The sequence below is a fragment of the Lethenteron reissneri genome, chromosome 26, assembly GCF_015708825.2.
Source record: "Lethenteron reissneri isolate LAM-NWPU_2019-01 chromosome 26, ASM1570882v1, whole genome shotgun sequence".
In the NCBI taxonomy this organism is placed as follows: domain Eukaryota; kingdom Metazoa; phylum Chordata; class Hyperoartia; order Petromyzontiformes; family Petromyzontidae; genus Lethenteron; species Lethenteron reissneri.
In genome coordinates this window covers 23,638,522-23,656,515 of record NC_083804.1, presented here as the reverse complement: position 1 = coordinate 23,656,515, position 17,994 = coordinate 23,638,522, and the positions used below count along the sequence as shown (strand labels likewise).

General features: G+C 43.0%; 1 protein-coding gene across 2 annotated transcripts; it reads left to right on the top strand.

The window, feature by feature from the left end:
• The first annotated feature begins 946 nt into the window (after positions 1-946).
• Positions 947-14,835, top strand: LOC133347896 (uncharacterized). 2 transcript variants are annotated; one of them, XM_061560630.1, is made up of 9 exons: positions 947-1,009; positions 1,843-1,948; positions 2,685-3,032; positions 3,619-3,908; positions 4,948-5,044; positions 6,674-6,773; positions 7,267-7,993; positions 8,317-9,000; positions 9,135-14,835. In XM_061560630.1, exons 3-9 carry the CDS (start codon positions 2,693-2,695, stop codon positions 9,444-9,446), a joined length of 2,550 nt encoding a protein of 849 aa, XP_061416614.1. In that variant the 5' UTR covers positions 947-1,009; positions 1,843-1,948; positions 2,685-2,692; the 3' UTR covers positions 9,447-14,835. The 2 variants fall into 2 exon arrangements, with proteins under 2 accessions (XP_061416614.1, XP_061416615.1); XM_061560631.1 differs by having other exon boundaries at positions 974-1,009; positions 1,828-1,948.
• Positions 14,836-17,994: the final 3,159 nt, after the last annotated feature.

Below are 17,994 nucleotides of genomic sequence, written 5' to 3'. Positions count from 1 at the left end.
CGGTAATTGTTGGTGCGAATTTCTGCAGGTAAAAACTTCTCATCTACCAATGCTTTGCGTGGGTGGGGGGGTAATCACTCCTTGGGAGAGACGGTCTTCTACTACCTGTATGGGGGGCTGGGCTGAGAATGTATCTCCTAATGAGATGTTAAAATGGTAATTTAGCCCAGTAAATTCGCTGCCGTGTGATTTGGAACCATTGGGACAAACGTTGCCTCGGCGTTCTACGTCATCACTGGAAAGGCGAGGTTTCGGGACATTACCATTCCTGATAGCGCTTGACGAGAAGGGCCATCGCCCGAAACGTCGCTTTTCTTCTGTGGCGGCGTGCTGCTTCGGGGTCACGTGGCGGGGTTCACGTTGGGGGTGCAATTTGAACCCCAACGCCTCGCGAGGTCGCGCGCACGAGCTCTGCGGTGACGTCACCGCCGTCACCCACGAGTTTTAGAGCGTTTTATCCCGCGCATGACGTCACCCGCGAGAGTGTTTTTTTTTTCCCGCGCGTGGCGTCACCCGCGAGTGTTTTTATCCCGCGCATGACGTCACCCGCGAGTGTTTTTATCCCGCGCATGACGTCACCCGCGAGAGTGTTTTTTTTCCCGCGCGTGGCGTCACCCGCGAGTGTTTTTATCCCGCGCATGACGTCACCCGCGAGTGTTTTTATCCCGCGCATGACGTCACCCGCGAGAGTGTTTTTTTTCCCGCGCGTGACGTCACCCGCGAGTGTTTTTATCCCGCGCATGACGTCACCCGCGAGAGTGTTTTTTTTTCCGCGCATGACGTCACCCGCGAGAGTGTTTTTTATTCCGCGCGTGACGTCACCCGCGAGTGTTTTTATTCCCGCGCGTGACGTCACCCGCGCGTGTTTGTTATTCCGCGCGTGACGTCACCCGCGCGTGTTTGTTATTCCGCGCGTGACGTCACCGCGAAGTCGCGTTGTGTCGCGCGAGCTCCTTAGGCTTCTTCCGCGGCGATCCGCGTTTCGTCGAGGGCCGATGTCGACGATGCGGTGAATTTTAACGCGGACGTCCAAGAAACTTTCTCTCCTCTCTCGCTCTCTCGCCTTCGTACACTGCGGGGCCACCGAGGTCTCCGCGCTCCTTACGTCGAGCAATATCGACGGGCGCGGACTGTAATCATTCGCATGCCTCTTTACACTTTTGACGACGGCTAACACAAGTATCGTATCACAACATCCTCTGCTTCCCACGACGGCCTTCTGGGAGTGCGCGCAGATTCACCGCTATTCTTCTCTATTTTCCGCAACCACGCTCATGATGCCGTGTTTAATGTTGTTGTTTGTCATCATAACGGGTGTCCATGTACATGGTGTGGTAATACATGTGCTGTATCGTGCTGACGAATGCGTTGTTTAGTAGCGTGGCTACTTGGGGACTTCATAGTTGTACCTCGTAAACACTGCGATCGGGTACTTGATGTACAGGGTGGTCCAGATGTCTTGTAACCCCGAATTTAAGGACCCCTAACAATTATCCCCTTATGTTTAATGTCTGTTTTAAATAAACCCTGCTTAAAAAAATATATAGTATCTTTTTAGAAAGTTAGATGGGGGTCAATACATGTGGACGACGCTGTACAGTTGGTGTGCGTTGATTCAGGCTTTGTTGACCCGGTTTGAGCCCTCACTCAGATGCTAATTTTCATTGCCCTCTGTGCTGTTTCAAATGCCGCGCTTTGACGAATCTTTTCATTATCTTCTCAACTGGTGTCCCTCCCCCCCCCCCCCGCCCGTCAACGCGGAATATTCACATATCTTTGCATTTAAATTCTCCTCAGTGGCTAATTGAATGCTCTTTTATTGGTGAGGTTGTGGTTTTGCAGGGACGATTAACGCATGTAAAGACAGGCCGAGTACGAAGGGAGGTGGCTCGTGACACCAGAGCACAAAGTTACCTGAATACAGGTGGAGCAGAAAACGAAGGCCCAGGTGAGTGTGGCACGGTGTACCAATCTGCATTGCCCAATAGATGTGTACAGCTTGAGCCATTTCAGAGAGGAGAGAAAGCTAAAATGCCTACATTTGAGCACATTACCGCTGTACCGTGTTCACCCTCACGACGGAAGCGGGTCAAAGTTGTGACGTTGATTTAAATGTTTGTTTCTAAAGATATTCGTATAACACGAGGTTATTACAGAATGGACGTTTAATAAAATGTGTTTAAAGTGACATCAAAATGAAAAATGTGCGGCCTTCATCAGTTCTGCAGCTTTGTCAAACCTTCCGTTTACACACCTCAATTATGCAGAAAAATAAACGAGATCTTTTAAGATGTATTTTATATTGCAGTCCACAATATTAAGTGTCTATTTTTTTCCCAAAGGCAGTCTGTTCTAGCATAATGACATTGTTGTTATATGCGAGCAATTCGATTTATGTTGGTAGGGATCTCTAATAAAATCAAAATGGGAAATTATGCAAACAAGTAGATGGGGTAAACCTGCAAGTGACCTGCTGTTTGTGATTTACTAAACGAAATAGAAGCATTAACAAGTGTGTGGAGAGATTTGAGATTTTTAGTTTGACATACTGTTTCCTAAAGTGTAGAGTTTGTATGATGTGCATCGGAAATTGTAATTCAGTCTCATCAGCAGCAGCAGGTGATGAATGTCAATGGTAGATTTAAAAAGAAAAAGCATAAAAAATGAGTGTTTCTCTCCGTCAGATGTGAAGATGCCACAGGCTGTGGTGCTGCTTGGGACATTCTGCGACATCAGTGGAGAGCAGCGGTTGCTCTCACCACTCAAATCCCCGGCGCGTCAACCTACTGCACCGGAGACCACTCGGGGTCAACAACAGCCCAAGTATTCCTCTCCCCAGCTCTCCACGCTGCCCACTGCAAATTTCTGCCCTAAATTACTCGGTGCCAAATCTTCCAGCCCCAAGTTGCCAATTACTGATTCTCGTGGCCTCAAATCGGACGGCCCCCATGGTGGACAAGAAGCAGCAGGCAGGCCCAAGGAGACCACTCGTGGGTTGTCTGTGGTTCTGCACAGACTTCATTTAAATACAGGTAAGGAACTCATTATACGTTGCCCCTTTGCAGTCTGGAAATGTGCTTTGCAGTGCCGTACTGAAAGTGGAATAGTATTGGAATAACATTAATTTCACACTTTTCCTGTGAACTTAAAGTTATCTTAATACGGTGCAGCTAAATGCAATTGCTGCTCTAAAATTGCAGCATTGTTAACATTTTTATGACTGCATGCAACATAGCTGTGTTATGTTGGCAGGGCATGTTTTGATGTAATGTTCAACTAAAACATATCACACTCTTTGCCCTTGATTGTGAAAACTTGACAGCAACCACCTGAAAAAGCGTCCTGAGGCTCAGTGAGGCTTTCCTAATTAAACACGCGAATTCAATAATAAATAGTATGAAGTGTTTCTCGTAATTATATATGTTTACATATATTCAACTAATATATGTACATTATTTGGCCGTGCATTAACTTTAAAACAATTAAGTTACATTTAAATTAAATACAAAATATTGGTAACTTATTCTTTTGCTAATGGTACATTAGAAAAACCTGAATTTAAATATTAGTTCCTCACACAATGTGCTCACATATAACAGTTCCTTTTCATTGTTGAAGTGAATGCAGGTTACTGTTTGTACAAGGGCAGCTCAGGAGAAAAAAATCCATCCTCTGGAAACCTATGGCAGGGTTTGAATACAAACAAGGCCAGTTTGAAATCGGATGACCATAGTCTGCTGCGTGACTGGGAGAGCAAAGAAGATGACAAGGACTCTGAGTTCAACAGCCTCGTGACTTCTCTCCAGAATGCCAACCTTCGCTCGCTCATGAGCCACGAATCATTTAGGAAACTTCCGACCGCGTGCCAACAACGTCTTCTGTTGCTGCTGCCAGAGCCGGACCGTCAGGTGTGTACAATATTACAACTATTAACGAGTGTTACAAGACTCAAAACTGGCCACTTGCTTGAAAATACCTGATGTGGTATTTCCCATAGCTTGTGACGAATTTTTGGTTGCAAAATATCTCCAGTGGCTGACACGGACGGATATAGTTGGTCTGATCTTAGCATAATGTTGAGAGAGAGAATTCGAAAAATGTTATACATCTGAATTGCCCCCTTCATATTTGATACATTTTGAAGCCAGGATTTTCATTTAAAATCTATTGTCTCGGTGACATAATCAAAGTACACTGTCGTGTGCATGCATCTTGGCTAAATTAGGAAAATGCTAGGCGTCTCGTAATTATACTAGGTATGAAACAGTGATAACTTTAAAATACTTTACGGTGTGTAGAATTTATTAATTTACCTGGTGATGTTGATGGGGTATTTCATCAGATTGCAAGGTGCATTAATTCTGAATTTTAAATCTTAATATACGCTTCTATTCTTTTACACTGTATATTAATAGACAACTTAATATTTTCACGTCTAAATGTGAAATTGTTAGCAATAAAAAATGTGATATGAAATTCAGAGCAGTGTCAAGAGAACTGGTTACATTTTGTACCTTTTCTCTTTTAAATGTTTATTAGCAAAGCACATTTGTTTTTGTGGTCATTTTGTAAAAGATATATTCAGGGTATGTCCAATGCAGGAAGCTACATGGCAATGCCTTATAGCTGCAAGGGATTTCATAATTTCCCTTTATCCCAACATGTTTATGAAATCAAATGTTAGCCCCCTGAAATACAAAACTGTTGCAGTGGTAAGCACTGTTGTATGGTGTAAACCATAAAGCATGCCTTCCCTTAGTTTACACCAGCCCCCCACTGCAGCATTCATACTAACCAAGGAAGTAAGTCACGCAGCAGCACTCTCCAATGCAACACTGCAATCAATAATGCATACTGCTATGGCTGCAGGCTGTTGATTTCTGCACGCTTCGCACCACCGGTTTGTTTCACAGCTTGTACCTTTTTTTCTTGCTGCCTTCCCGACAGCTTGGGGACGATGGGAGTTTACAGCTCGGCAGTTCTGCTCTATGCAATGAGTTTTTCTCGTATGCGGCACTGGACTGGCAAGAACGTCTGGCAGAGGGTAAGGAAACGGTAATCTCAAGAACTTGAGACGACAACACCTCGCTTCACTATTCATGAGCGGTTGATTTATTCTCTCAAGAAATTCGGTTATCTTTTTGGTGTGACTCAACTGTGACTGTACACCCTAGAATACGATAGTTTTCAAATAACCGTAAGTTGTGCAGTAGAGTTGGCATTCTAGTTCTTTCGGTGAAGTCACGTAGGTATAAAATAAATTAAATAATAGAGTACGACGTTTCGATTGCAACACAAGCAACCGTCATCAGGTAGGACTAAATTTGAGAGAGAGACGAAACACAGACACGGAGACACAGACAGACACACAAGCAGAGAGAGACAACACAGACACACAGAGACAGACACACAACATAGACACACAGAAACCCAATGCCTCTGTGTCGAGGCCTTAAATAGAGAGAGGGGGTGGGTTGGGCAAATAGAGAGGTGGGTCTGCTGGAGCAGCTGCTGGAGCAGAGAAATTAGCATGTCAATGAATCCACCCCGAAGCGACCGAGGGAAAGAAGGTGGAATGGCCCTACATTTTGTTTTCTCAAACTTTTTCTCTCTAAAATTTTACCAGGCTATCATTCGTTCTTCTTTCCCTTGGTCGCTTCGGGGTGGATTCATTGACATGCTAATTTCTCTGCTCCAGCAGCTGCCCCAGCAGACCCACCTCGTTCTCTGCCTACCCCCGCCCTCTCTTTTAAGGCCTCGACACAGAGGCATTGGGTTTCTGTGTGTCTATGTTGTGTCTCTCTGTTTGTCTCTGTGTTGTGTCTCTCTGCTTGTGTGTCTGTCTGTGTGTCTCCATGTCTGTGTTTTGTGTCTCTCTCAAATTTAGCTCCACCTGATGACGGTTGCTTGTGTTGCAATCGAAACGTCGTTTTCTATTATTTAATTTATTTTCTTTCTACGTGACTTTACCGAAAGAACCAAAGAGTAATTCCTGCAGTCACGAAAGCTTCAAATCAAGTTTGGCATTCTAGCTTAGTGTATTTGTAGCGTATATTTGTCTTGTTTGGATAATATTTTCTAACTTGTTCTATCAGAGAGGGTATGTTGTTTACAAGGTATTTTGTATTTTTTCAGTCATTTCATTGATCTCATAATATGTATTTACATATAAATATCTATATCTCAGTCCAAGCTAACTCTGTGACTCCACAATGTATCGTTTATTTTACTGTAGTCTTGAATAAAAAAAAAATTTGAGCAGGTAAATTGTCTTATGAGAAAAAAAAATCTTTATTTGCAAGTTAAATATAATTCTAGATTTGAAGCTTTCGTGACAGCAAGGATTCATACTCTTAGTTCTTTCGGTAAAGTCACGTAGGTAAAAAAAATGAAATTAAAATGAAAAAAATGAAAAATATTTTATTTTTATTAATTTTTATTTCATTTTTTACCTACGTGACTTTACCGAAAGAACTAAGAGTATAAGTTAAATATAGGTTGCCAACAAAATACACAAAATTGCTCCCTCCCTGTTTGTTTTTTTTCCCATTCGGATAAAAGGGCCTTTTAAACTCATGTACTCTTTGGTTTTCTTTTAGTTGCATTATTAAAATATCCTTTTCGTGTTTCTTTGCCTTTGTAATTACTGCATTTGATTGTTACCTGTTCACAGGAGAAGAATCGAATGCGCAGCAGTGCATCAGGAATGGACTGGCGAAGAAGGCGCGCTTGTCTGTACATGAGGCACATGCTCAGGACTCGCTGCACAGAAAGTACGTTTATCTCACCGTTATGGAAAAGCTTGTACATCATTGATTGCGTGTAGTAGCGCTGGTGGTCAGTGTTGGGAAAAGGAGAGTAACCATGCTTGAATGCATCGATTCATAGATCGGACCTCGCTGTTAAACACAGGAATCGTAGAGTTGTAATTTCCGTTATACCTGAGCAGCTTTAATTGGAATAATTGAGAAACTTTTTAACAAACAAAACATGTTTTGTTTATATAAATATAATTATCGGTCGTGGATGTTGGTAGTTGCAGTGTATGCATTGTTGAGCAATGCTCGGTAACAATGTGTTGCAAAAATGTTGTAAATCTTAGAAAGTGGGACATGTTGGAGGAGCATCTATACATTTATAGATTCGTGCAACATAATTTTCACGGGTATTTCACAAGCAAAATTATGCATTTTAAATTGATATGATTATTTGTTGAAAAGGACAAAAAAAATACCTCCAGTTTTTTGTCTCGTGTCTGTTTTACAGCGTTGGAGAGTTTGTCGGTGGAGATGCACTATCTACCTCTCGGTGTAAATCAGGTACAAGAGGTGCTTTTTCAGTCGTTAGAGACGAAGTGAAGAAGGTCCTCAGCACCCAGCACAACCGTACAGTTTCTGGAAACTGCAAGGATTCAGTGATGAGCCTACCACCTTGCACTGTGAGGTTGGAAAATTGTCTGCCACTGAAAGTGGTGGGCAGTGGCAAGTGGCGAAAGGAAATACAGCCAATAAAGAATGGTTGCCTCCACAAAAGGTCCTCCAAAAATGTAAAAAGGAATGAGATGGCACGACTTGTGAAGAGCATGCATATAGACATGTCTCGCGCACGCACATCTCGCGCACGCACATCTCGCGCACGCACGTCTCGTGCCACAGCAGGTGGTCTCCACATTCCTTTGCAAGTTACTGACAAGTCTGAAGAACTTGAGGACTGGAGAGAAACACTTGGAGAGAGCTCTTGGTCAGGAATGTGGAAAAACTCAAAATCGCAACGCCCGTTGTCGAAAGAAAAAAGTCCGTTGACGAATAAAAAGGCGTTGAAGGCCGCTGCCAGAAGTTTGTGCGAGGAGGAAAGCTTCACCTTGCCAACGCCCTCTCGGCCAGCAAAGCGGGTGCTGCCTGTGAGGCATCGTGACAAGCGATTGAAGACTGATGCCTGCCTGTCTGTGAGCACCAATGAACCCAAGTCATCTGTTAACATCAGACCTGTCACTGTAAGTAAGCACGCTCCAGCTTTTCTGACTAGTGTATAATTAGATAAGGAGATGAGAAAAAAAGTGATCGATTCTGTATTCTGTAATTTTACCCTGAAGTTACATTTTGTGTTTAAAAGCCATTTTTAATATGGTTTGCTGTAGAATTGATGTTTTATATGTTAAAACTTCTCGGTCAATATTTCATAAGGTCTTTGTTATAATTTAGGTTTTGTGTTGTTTTACACAGTCAATATGAAAAAACACATTTCCAAAAACAAAACTTTCATACCGCACGATTGTAATATTGCTAAAAGCATACGCAAATATGTTCTCTGTTTCAGGTTACAATTGTTCGCCTCCCTGTTCAAGTATTTTCTGAAGCATCCACAATTTACAAAGTTAACAAGTTGTCAAATGCCCGAGAAGGTCAAAGTATTGTTCTCTGTGATGAATCGAATACTCGATCCAAAGCAAGTTGTGACTTGAAAATGCAGAAAAATGTCAGGAAGCAACGTAGAAAAAAGTTTACTACAAAATTCACACACAGAAAGCAACGGAGTGCAACCCGATCAGCAGTTTACGTAGATGCATTATTGCACAATGCATTTCCAAAAAAGGGAGGTGAAAATGGACGTATTGTAGCAAAGAAGCATCTGAATGAGAATCTAAACTTCCCCAAGATCACACGTGAGCTGTTGGTGTGCAAGGGAACCGCAGAAAAAGGTTTTGATGAAAGCCCAACGAAAGGCGGCATATCAGGCGATGTCGAAGAACAAAGAGTGAAAACGCACAGCGAGCCCATGACCCTGACCCCACTCTCGCAGAGTTCTGCCCTGACACCAAAGCAAGCCGCAAAGTCTGCTCTCCCGCTGCCTCACTCGAAGAGGAACTCCATCGATTGGATGTGTTTGTCTGCAACCTCGCGCAAGCGTCTGTACCCAAATTACCCCCTGCTGGGAGATGAACCGGAGCTCCCTCAGATCAGCCTCCTGCTCTTGCCTTCTGTCAGGCTCGCCCTTGTCAAGGTAAAAGTGGCAATGTAGTCATCGATTCTTCTTAAGAGTCATGTAATTTCATGTTACGATGCTTTTAAATACCTTAAAAGATATGGAATATTTGTTTCAATGGTCATATTGCTCGGTTGTTTTTCAATTTTCAGCCTCAATGTGCATCCACTGCACACACTGCGGATGTTCCAGTGTCTATGGAGTCTAAAAGAATGCACTTGGAGCCTGGGCATCTCGCGAACAGCGGACTGTCAGGCTTTGGCGTGGCTGCGCACACAGCGCCTTGGCGCTCTGAGAACATTCCCTTCCACTTGCCATCTACTCCGCTGCCGACGCCTCCCAATCGTTTACAACACGGCCACCGTGCCAGCTGTAAGAATGTTGAAGGGGACCAGATAGTGTTGCGGGAGATAGCCAATTCGCCATTGCCAGCGAGAAGCCATGCAGACGAGCCAATGCAATAGAGACGACGATTGCCTGCATGCCCGATGGAAGCCCACGCACCTGCAGATTCTGCCCTCCTGGCGCACCCTCACTCATGCCCCTTGCCTTTACATACATGCAAGAGTGTGCCGGCCGTGCAGTGTGCTAGCGGTGTGGCACTTCCGCAGGTAGTTCTTAGAGCGCCTGGCCACAAAGATCTTCTGGAATCTGCAGAGCCTCAGTTGGCTGGCAAGAAGTGTAGGAATTCAGATGTGTTTGTTGAGGTGCCTTCTCAGAAGAGGTTCAAGGAAGCAATGCTTTTGTAAAGGTCCTACATTGGTGTGATGTGAACCAAAATTAATTTGAGAAATGAGACAAGCCTCTTTAAGTTATATCTTAAATTTAAACATATTCCTTTGTTTTAAAAAAAGCAATTACCCCCCCCCCCCCCCATGTATTACAAAGTGTGTGATTGGTGCAATGTCAAGAGATGATGACTCAGTTCGTAAATCTCAGAGTGGTGTGCCCAGTGTCTGACAATATCCCATGGAAGTTACTTTTTTAAATCCTTTATATTAAGTTCGCATGCTTGCTTGCTTGCTTGCGTGCTTGCGTGCTTGCTTGCTTACGACCGTGCAAATCTTTCGGTCGTTTTTTAACCCACTTCCCGTGATCCAATCGAGCTGACATTTTCCACACATACTCGTTGTGCCAGACAATTAATGTTCGTGGAAAAAAATTCCCAAAATTTTACACTTTATAGGCAAAAAAAAAATATTTTACATATATTCAAAGAACTCATTCTTGGCTTTGGCTGAACGTCACAGTATAAGAGCCCAGAGCGTAACCCCTCCACAGGCCGTGGCGGAGTAGCGCAGTTGGTAGCGCCCTCGCTTCCCATGCCAAAGGTCGCGGGATCGATCCCCGCGTCCTCCACAGGCGAATATATTTTTAAATCCTTTATATTAAGTTCGCTGCCACGCATATATAGTGAAAAACTTTGTTTTTACGGGTTATACTTATCACAGGACTTCTGAAACATGCATCGAGTGGCCTTTTACACATTACACAGTAGGTGAGAACTTTACACAGTAGGGTGAGAAGTCTGCTATGAGATGCACATTACCATGAAACCGATATATTTTTGTATTTCTCAGCTGAAATTTAGCAAGATTTAATGTAGGCAATTTGTGTAGGCGTTGGTAACTGGATTGAAACCATCAACCCTCTCAACGGTTGCCAGCTCAGTATTTTATCTTCCAAGTCACCAGCCATCTGAGATGTCTTGGACAAGTAAAACAAAGCAAAGGAAGTCCCATGATGTCAAAAAAAATTATGAAAAAAGTAACATTTTGTTTAACACGAGTTTCTCTTTCAAGTGTTATTTAAAACCTGTTAATATAAAAGGATAAGTATCCTTCGATTTTATGAACATTGGGTTTACGAAAATTCACGTCAACGCAATTGGCAAATTATGTACACTTTTGATTCACGAAATCGAATTTCCACGTGAACGAACTTTCCCATGGCATCAAACAAGAGCCGCCCGGGCAGCTGTCATCCGTCTGCGACAGCGTCCACATCACCTGTGCAGGCGTTCCACCATGGATGTCTTTTGGCGATTTCCCCAAAAAGGTGAATTGTTGGTTTAAATTCATTTTGATTCAATCCTAAAATGTGTTCATTATTAGTTTTATATTGTAAAAAGTGATATAGGTGTATTTTTATACGTTAGGAGTAGAGTTGGAATGATTGTCCTTAACACGTCCCTAATTTTTTTGTATTAATGGGAAAGGATTTTCGATTAAGGAAATTGCGTTACACGTGTTCTTTTTCAAGAACACCGCGTCCCTTTTATAAACCGGGGAACACCTGTATTGGGACAAAAATCTTAACATGTAATTAAAAGTAACATTTTAAGTCTAATATTACATTAAGCTTAAGTAACATGCCTAATGTGTTCATGAGGGCATGATTAAGGAGACGGGAGTGAAACGTCCCACTTCTCTGGCGATGTTTTTGGCAGCTGAAACGCGACAGCTTCCCAAATTGCTATCCAGTCGACATATCTGACAGGATGCTTGCACAGCTGTCTATAAGTACAGTTAATGGCCAGTCAAATAATATTTGCTCATGAATTATGGTGCATGGATAAGTGACCACCATACGTCATGGGATTTGAACAAGTCCTCTGATTTGGAGACGAGAGATTGTTATAGGGCTGCAAGGCTTCGTGATGGACAGTAGAGGGCAGAGCAGCAAAATCAATTGTTTTATACTTGGATGCTCTCAGACGTGTAACGCTTGCCAGCTTGGCGAAGTGCGGTCAAATAACCATCGCGACTCAAAGGTGTAAGAGGCCGTCATCGGGAAATGTAGTGTTCACTACATTTGCAGTACAATACGAAGAACCTAATATATAATGTGCGAAGGTGCTATCTTTGATAGCCAGGTCTCGGAATGTTATTTGACAGGATGTGACTAGTTCAATACACAATTTGATTCTGCTGCTTGACATTGCTAGATTTGCCACTTCACAATTACATCATTAGGTCACTTTAATATGGCCAAATAATCGCGATGTATATATACAATATTTTTTATCAATTAAATGTATACACTTTTCCAACACCCCATTCAAGAAGCAGTATTTCAATTACAGGCTGGATAGGGTAGGATTATCTGGTATTGATTTTTTTTGCTTAATCTTTAATTCTTCATGTTGTGGACCATGCTTGTGCTTTACAATTTCTACATTTCAATTTCCAATGCAGTGAACGTTTAAGGTGACTGTACATGGACAAGAGCTGCCAGGTTGTGATGGTTAGCATGAGACAATCCGGAGGGTGTCGGTCCGATTGTATCTCCCGGCACGGCAGCTGAAACGATGCAAGTTTCTCAAATATTCCTACCTCTGTCCGCAGAGCATTGTAGACCGCAGTCAGTCGTCAGTTCGCCCGTCTCTTCCAACACGTTTGTTCAACGTGGAAGAGTAGACCAAATACCCTTTAAGAGTTTGCTCGGCAATGGCGTGATCAACACAATTGACATTTGCATTCCTCTTGCAGTAATGCTGTACGCTTCAAAGGTGGCGCCATATCAGCTGTTGATGCATTGTTAAGGGATGCAGGGCAAGGCGGGGGTGGGGGGGACAGCGCGCCACGCAGAGCAATCAGTGGCATTGAGGGTGCTCGTGCAATTGCCGGCGTCACTTCTCTGTTGAGGTTGCGTCTCAGTATGGGGTTCCTCGGCTTTGAATTGCAATTTGCGACGTGTTTATATGGGGGTTTTTTTTGTTGCAAATCGTTTGCATTGGCAAGATCCCCCGAGTATGGGGTGAATGGATGTCTGTGTGTGGCATGTCCACGTGTGCATTTGTGTTCACATGGCTCTGCCGTGCTTTGAAAGCGGCCTCGTTACAATCAGTTCTGAAAATTGGCTGTCCTGCCACGCTGCGTGGAAACCTTTAGTCGGTAAACGTGGACACTTGAAGTGGTTGCGATGCACTTCTCCCAGCTAACTCAGGCTCTCAGTTGCAGCACTCAATGGAGAGTGCTTTATCGATTGGTGTTGTGCATCTATAACCACAGATGACCGTACGACTTTTATATGTGCAGGAGAGCCCCGGTGAATGGTATTACGATGGTTTGTGTACATCTCTCGTGTGGTGAATAAGACTAAAATGAAGTTTAAGGTAATAAACACTGTCAGTCTCAAGGAAAACAAGTTGTAAATCCCTTTTCTTGTACGTGGAGACAATTCCACCCAAAAAATGATCAGCTGATCAATCCACTGCTGGACGAAGCCCTCCCCGTGAACTGCCACCTCTCGACTCTTGCGATGCAACGACCAATCCAACACATGTACAATACTGACGGTGTTGGATGGATTGTTGCATCGCGAGGTCGATCACGTATTCACATCCATTACAAGATGTTTACACGTGAAGTCCGTTCATTATTCGTGGTATGCCACTACTCCATTTGCCAAAGTCTTTTAATTTTATTTTCCTGTATCGTCTACGTGTATATTGAACTTGCCAAGGAAGGTGTTCATAGCCAATGTGATTCCGAATAGATATTTGGGTTTGGCTGCAACTTGATCTAACCAAATCTGTGTCGTTATGAACCCCCCAGCACTGGGCACAGCCATACAAATTGTTAAGTGTACAAGTGTTTAATCTTTCAGGGGGTCCGAGTCAACTGAATTGTTATAGATCTTGTGCTGAAGATGTTTTATGCAGTTTCAAATTAAATGTCATATCTAATTTTGATTTGAAGCTTTCGTGAATGCAGGGATCCATACTCTTTGGTTCTTTTGGTAAAGTCACGTAGGTATGAAATAAATAAATCGCGACGTTTCAGGCGCATCCGGTGGGAAAGCATGGTCTGCTGCTGAGGCAGACTGTTTTAAAATATTTTAAATGGGTCATAAAGAAGTGGCCAGGGCTAGTGATGTTAATGTGAGAAATTAGCATGTAACTGTAAGATAGGAGAGCGGCCTCCTCGAGGGCTAAGTTTGGTTGCTAGGGTATTTCTTCAACTTATAGAGGTGAATCAATTGGCACGTTAAACGCTTGCACTCATGACAGTCTATGTGGCTGTATTGGGTCGTGGGGGGGGGGGGTCCCAATGACACAAGATTGAGTCCGATCGTCACATGGCCCAGCCCAAATCAGTTATGAATAATGTGCGTTTTGTTACCTTGTGCAGTATCTTGAGATGTACATGCATGTATATGCTTTGTAAACCAGATTATATATTATCATCCATAAAAATAATATGGTCTGCATTTCGTTAGAGGTGATATGACCAATGACATTAATATATCTAATGTAATACCAGTACTGGTGGTGTGTCAAAATCATGTAGTTGACTTGTAACTTGAATGAGTAAATCTTAAAGTAGCATTGGTGTTCCTGCATAGCATAGCAGCATTATTCCACGTTGTTTGTTTGTCCAGCAGGCCTGTGTGCTTGGTGGACACGTTATTGGTTGATGGGTGCACTGTGAACACTAATCACATCCTCTTACATAGTACTTGGGTATAAGGAATATACATTTAAATAGGCTATTCTGCAGTATGCAGAAACACATTTATAAAGTCAATACAGTATATATATGCGTTGTGAAAATCTATGCAGAATTAGATTAATAAAGTGCCAAAATATATAGGTATTGTGGTAAAGAAGTACATTTCCATGGGAGTCTGGACACTTATTTTTGCCTTTTAAGATGTTAACACCATGCATTTATCCATAGGCACAGAAATGAGGATGCATGCACCACTCTGTGAAATGGTGTTCAACATGTAGCTATTTGAACGTTGAATATTCAGGATATTTCACACAAAATAACTGAATGGCATGGGTCTTGCACTGACGTAGCTTGACCCGATTCTCAATAGCCTTATCACACCTGTGCCTGGTATGCCGGACAAAAGATGTTTATTCAAATTTCATTTAGGTTTACACCAAGGAAAAAGCAACCGCGGTACAATGTACAAAAATTTATATTGAACATCTATCAAATGCACTAGTATCTGTAGGCGAACAACTATGATTGCGTGTGCGCAATACATCCCAGCACAGCTTGCAAATATACAAAAAAATCCAAACATCCAACAACCATTATCATACACACCGCCGACTTATATGTGATTCAAAACAGTCATGTAACCTTCGTTTAAATACTTAATAGAATGCAAAGAAATTTAGCAAAGCGCAAAGCAATCGGGCTCTGCGGTAGTATAGCAATGGAAATATTCTTTTTTTCACTTGTAAAACAAATTAAACGCACACACAGTCCATATATAAACAATAAGCGTCTGGCGGGGCACATGCTTTGGGTCACTCGCAGTCTAAAGAGTTGGACAGTTACCAGCTTTTTACTTAAACACATTGCACAAGAGTAACGTTGATACAAATAAAACCTTGCATGACCGCAGCTCGTTTTCTATCGAAAGACAGTATTGTAGTTTGAATTATTTTTATGACTAACTCAATGACTCTCTAGCACTTGCATTGGCTGCCATTTTGCAGAATAGAAGCAAATTGGTAATGAAGTGAAATGCAATCTGAATGCCACGCTGTGCGCACTAACGTTACAATGTTGAGACTTTGTATTTTTGTTCCAATATCGCCGCAGTAGGCAGGCCAAAGTTGCGGTTTTGGTTGTATGGACCAGATACTCATTCTTCTGCATGTTTAAAAATCTTCCCAGTATTTGCATGTACAGGTTATGAGAACCGGCATGGTAATGAAGTCCAACTTTTGACGTGTACATATTTACGCACTCACTGTTAAATACGGCTTTCTTGCAAAATCTTGTGCTTTCAATGAAGGCTTAGTTCCGTGAACAGTTGGTGTCCCTAAGTTAAATATTGGTCCTCTGGGTAAAAGGTTACTGATGGCCACGTTGTAACGCGAGTCAAAACTCTGTGTTGATACTTCGATTTGGTCATGCCTGGGAGCCCTTGGGGGGGGGGGGTCTGGGCATGAACTCCATAACACTCCTCCATTCTACCTGGCAATGTTACTTGAGACATTGCCAGCTGTAATGCAAGAGATATTACGTCCACTTGCTTTCAATTGTCGGGTTTTGTTCCGTAGCACTGGTGTGGATATATTTCAAATGCCCTTTTTTGGGCGTGAGGTGGCAGTTTTAATGTGGCCTCAGGGCTGATGTGACCCATCGTTTGTTTTACAAGCCAAGTCTTTCACATCCCCAAATCGAGAAATAAATAAAATAAAACCCTTCAATATTAATATATATTTTTCAAATATACATAAGGCTGTCATGTACAAATAGTCACACATTTAAGGGCATTAAAAGCAATACAGTGCCACATTCACCATGAAAATGAAGCACAACGGGGGGAGTCTTGTATGCAAAATCGACCATGCTGTTTCACTGCTGTCCAACACTCTGGTTCGACCTGGGAGGCTTTGTTGAACCTTTGGGATGTACGGTACGGTACTCTATATCCCTGTTTTGGAATCATTAAACTTCACAGCCATTTCATCGCAGCCTGCGCATTGTACAAAAACTTCGTTCCACTTTTTTTTTTTTACAATGGGTATATTTAAAGTGTTTTTATATCATACAAAAGCCAACGATTTTCTTTCAGTAAACTTATAGATACCAAGGGCTAATATTGTCGCCCACGCTTTTTTTCCTTCCCCTCTTCAAATCTGTACACGCTATAATTGTAAACTTATAACATTGTAAAGCAGCAACGACTTCTCAAGGGGGACATTCTTGTTGTTGTTGCGAAGCAGGTACTCTGTGAACACAGCACGCATTCAGGTTGCGATGGCATCACGCACCGTAGCGCGTAGAACAACTCTCAATACGGAACTCGGGGGGCTTTCTGAGTGGCTTGTGCCCAGCTCCGTTCATCATTACAAGCGTTGCCATGCCTGGTTATTCCCGTCTTGTTCCCTCAACTCCTCGCCATCGCTTTGCTTTCTCCTGCTGTATACGGATTAGCACCTTGGCCCTTTTTCTTGGTGGCACTGCCTTGCTGATGTATGTCCCCATGACGTTAAAACTACTGTAATATTGCACATGCACTAGTTTGGTTGCCTTCAGCTTAAATAGAGCCGCACAGAATCCGCGTGTAGACCTGCAATGGTATAGTTTTGATTGTGCACTGCGGTAATATTTTTCATTTTATGCAACCCCCTTTTAACCTCTCCGATATGTAACACATCTTTGAGCGAACAGCGGCATGACAGTGCGATGTTAGAACATATTCACAGTCGCGTGAAAGTTTGGGGAGCCCCTTGGTTTTTGTTGTTGTTGTAAAGCCTTGGTCCTTTTTGCTGACAAAGGGGAGAAACGCAATTCGGATAAAATCTTGGCGCGTTACAAGCCTGGGCCGCTACTGCCCCCGCGGTTCGCACGGGGGCAATTTGTAAGACGAGTTTAAATTTGGTGATTTTTTTTAATGGAATGATTGTCCAACCTATTGCACAGAGGACTGTGTGTTTGATACGCAGTCAATCCTGACACCCATTTCCCCCCTCTTGCAGGAAAACGCTCTAACCATTCAATAGTTATGCTGACAAAGCCTCCTCGGGGCTTGGTGCAAGCGATGAGTCTGTAATCCCCTCTGCTTCCAGTCCGTAGCACTGTCCACATAATGAAGTGTTGCCTTACTATTCGATGAAGCGTTCACAAAATGTCATTGAAAATTTGCAAATTTTAAGAAAATATTGTGATTCAAAGTGTATTTCTCAGGCAAGTAGGTTTTTTTCTTCAGAGTGGCTGATTTTTTTTTTTAATCAGCGCGTCCCCCTTCCCCCGTCTTGGCGAGTGTCCCAATTTAGCGTGGTTGTGATTGTCTAAGAAGATCTACAGTTGTAACGAGTCGCTGCGGGGGGAGGGGGGGTGGTGGAAAATGCTGCACGTACCCCGCGATTTGTGCTCGAGGCAGGCGTGACCGTGGTGCCGTGTCAAATAGCAGGCCGAGGGCTTCGTGCGGAGATTCCAGGTTTGTTGGCAGTATTTCCGACGCTTTCCAAGCAGTTCTCAATTTTTGTAGAGCACTTTTAATTACGCACGCTTTCAAATGCCATCTTGGTTT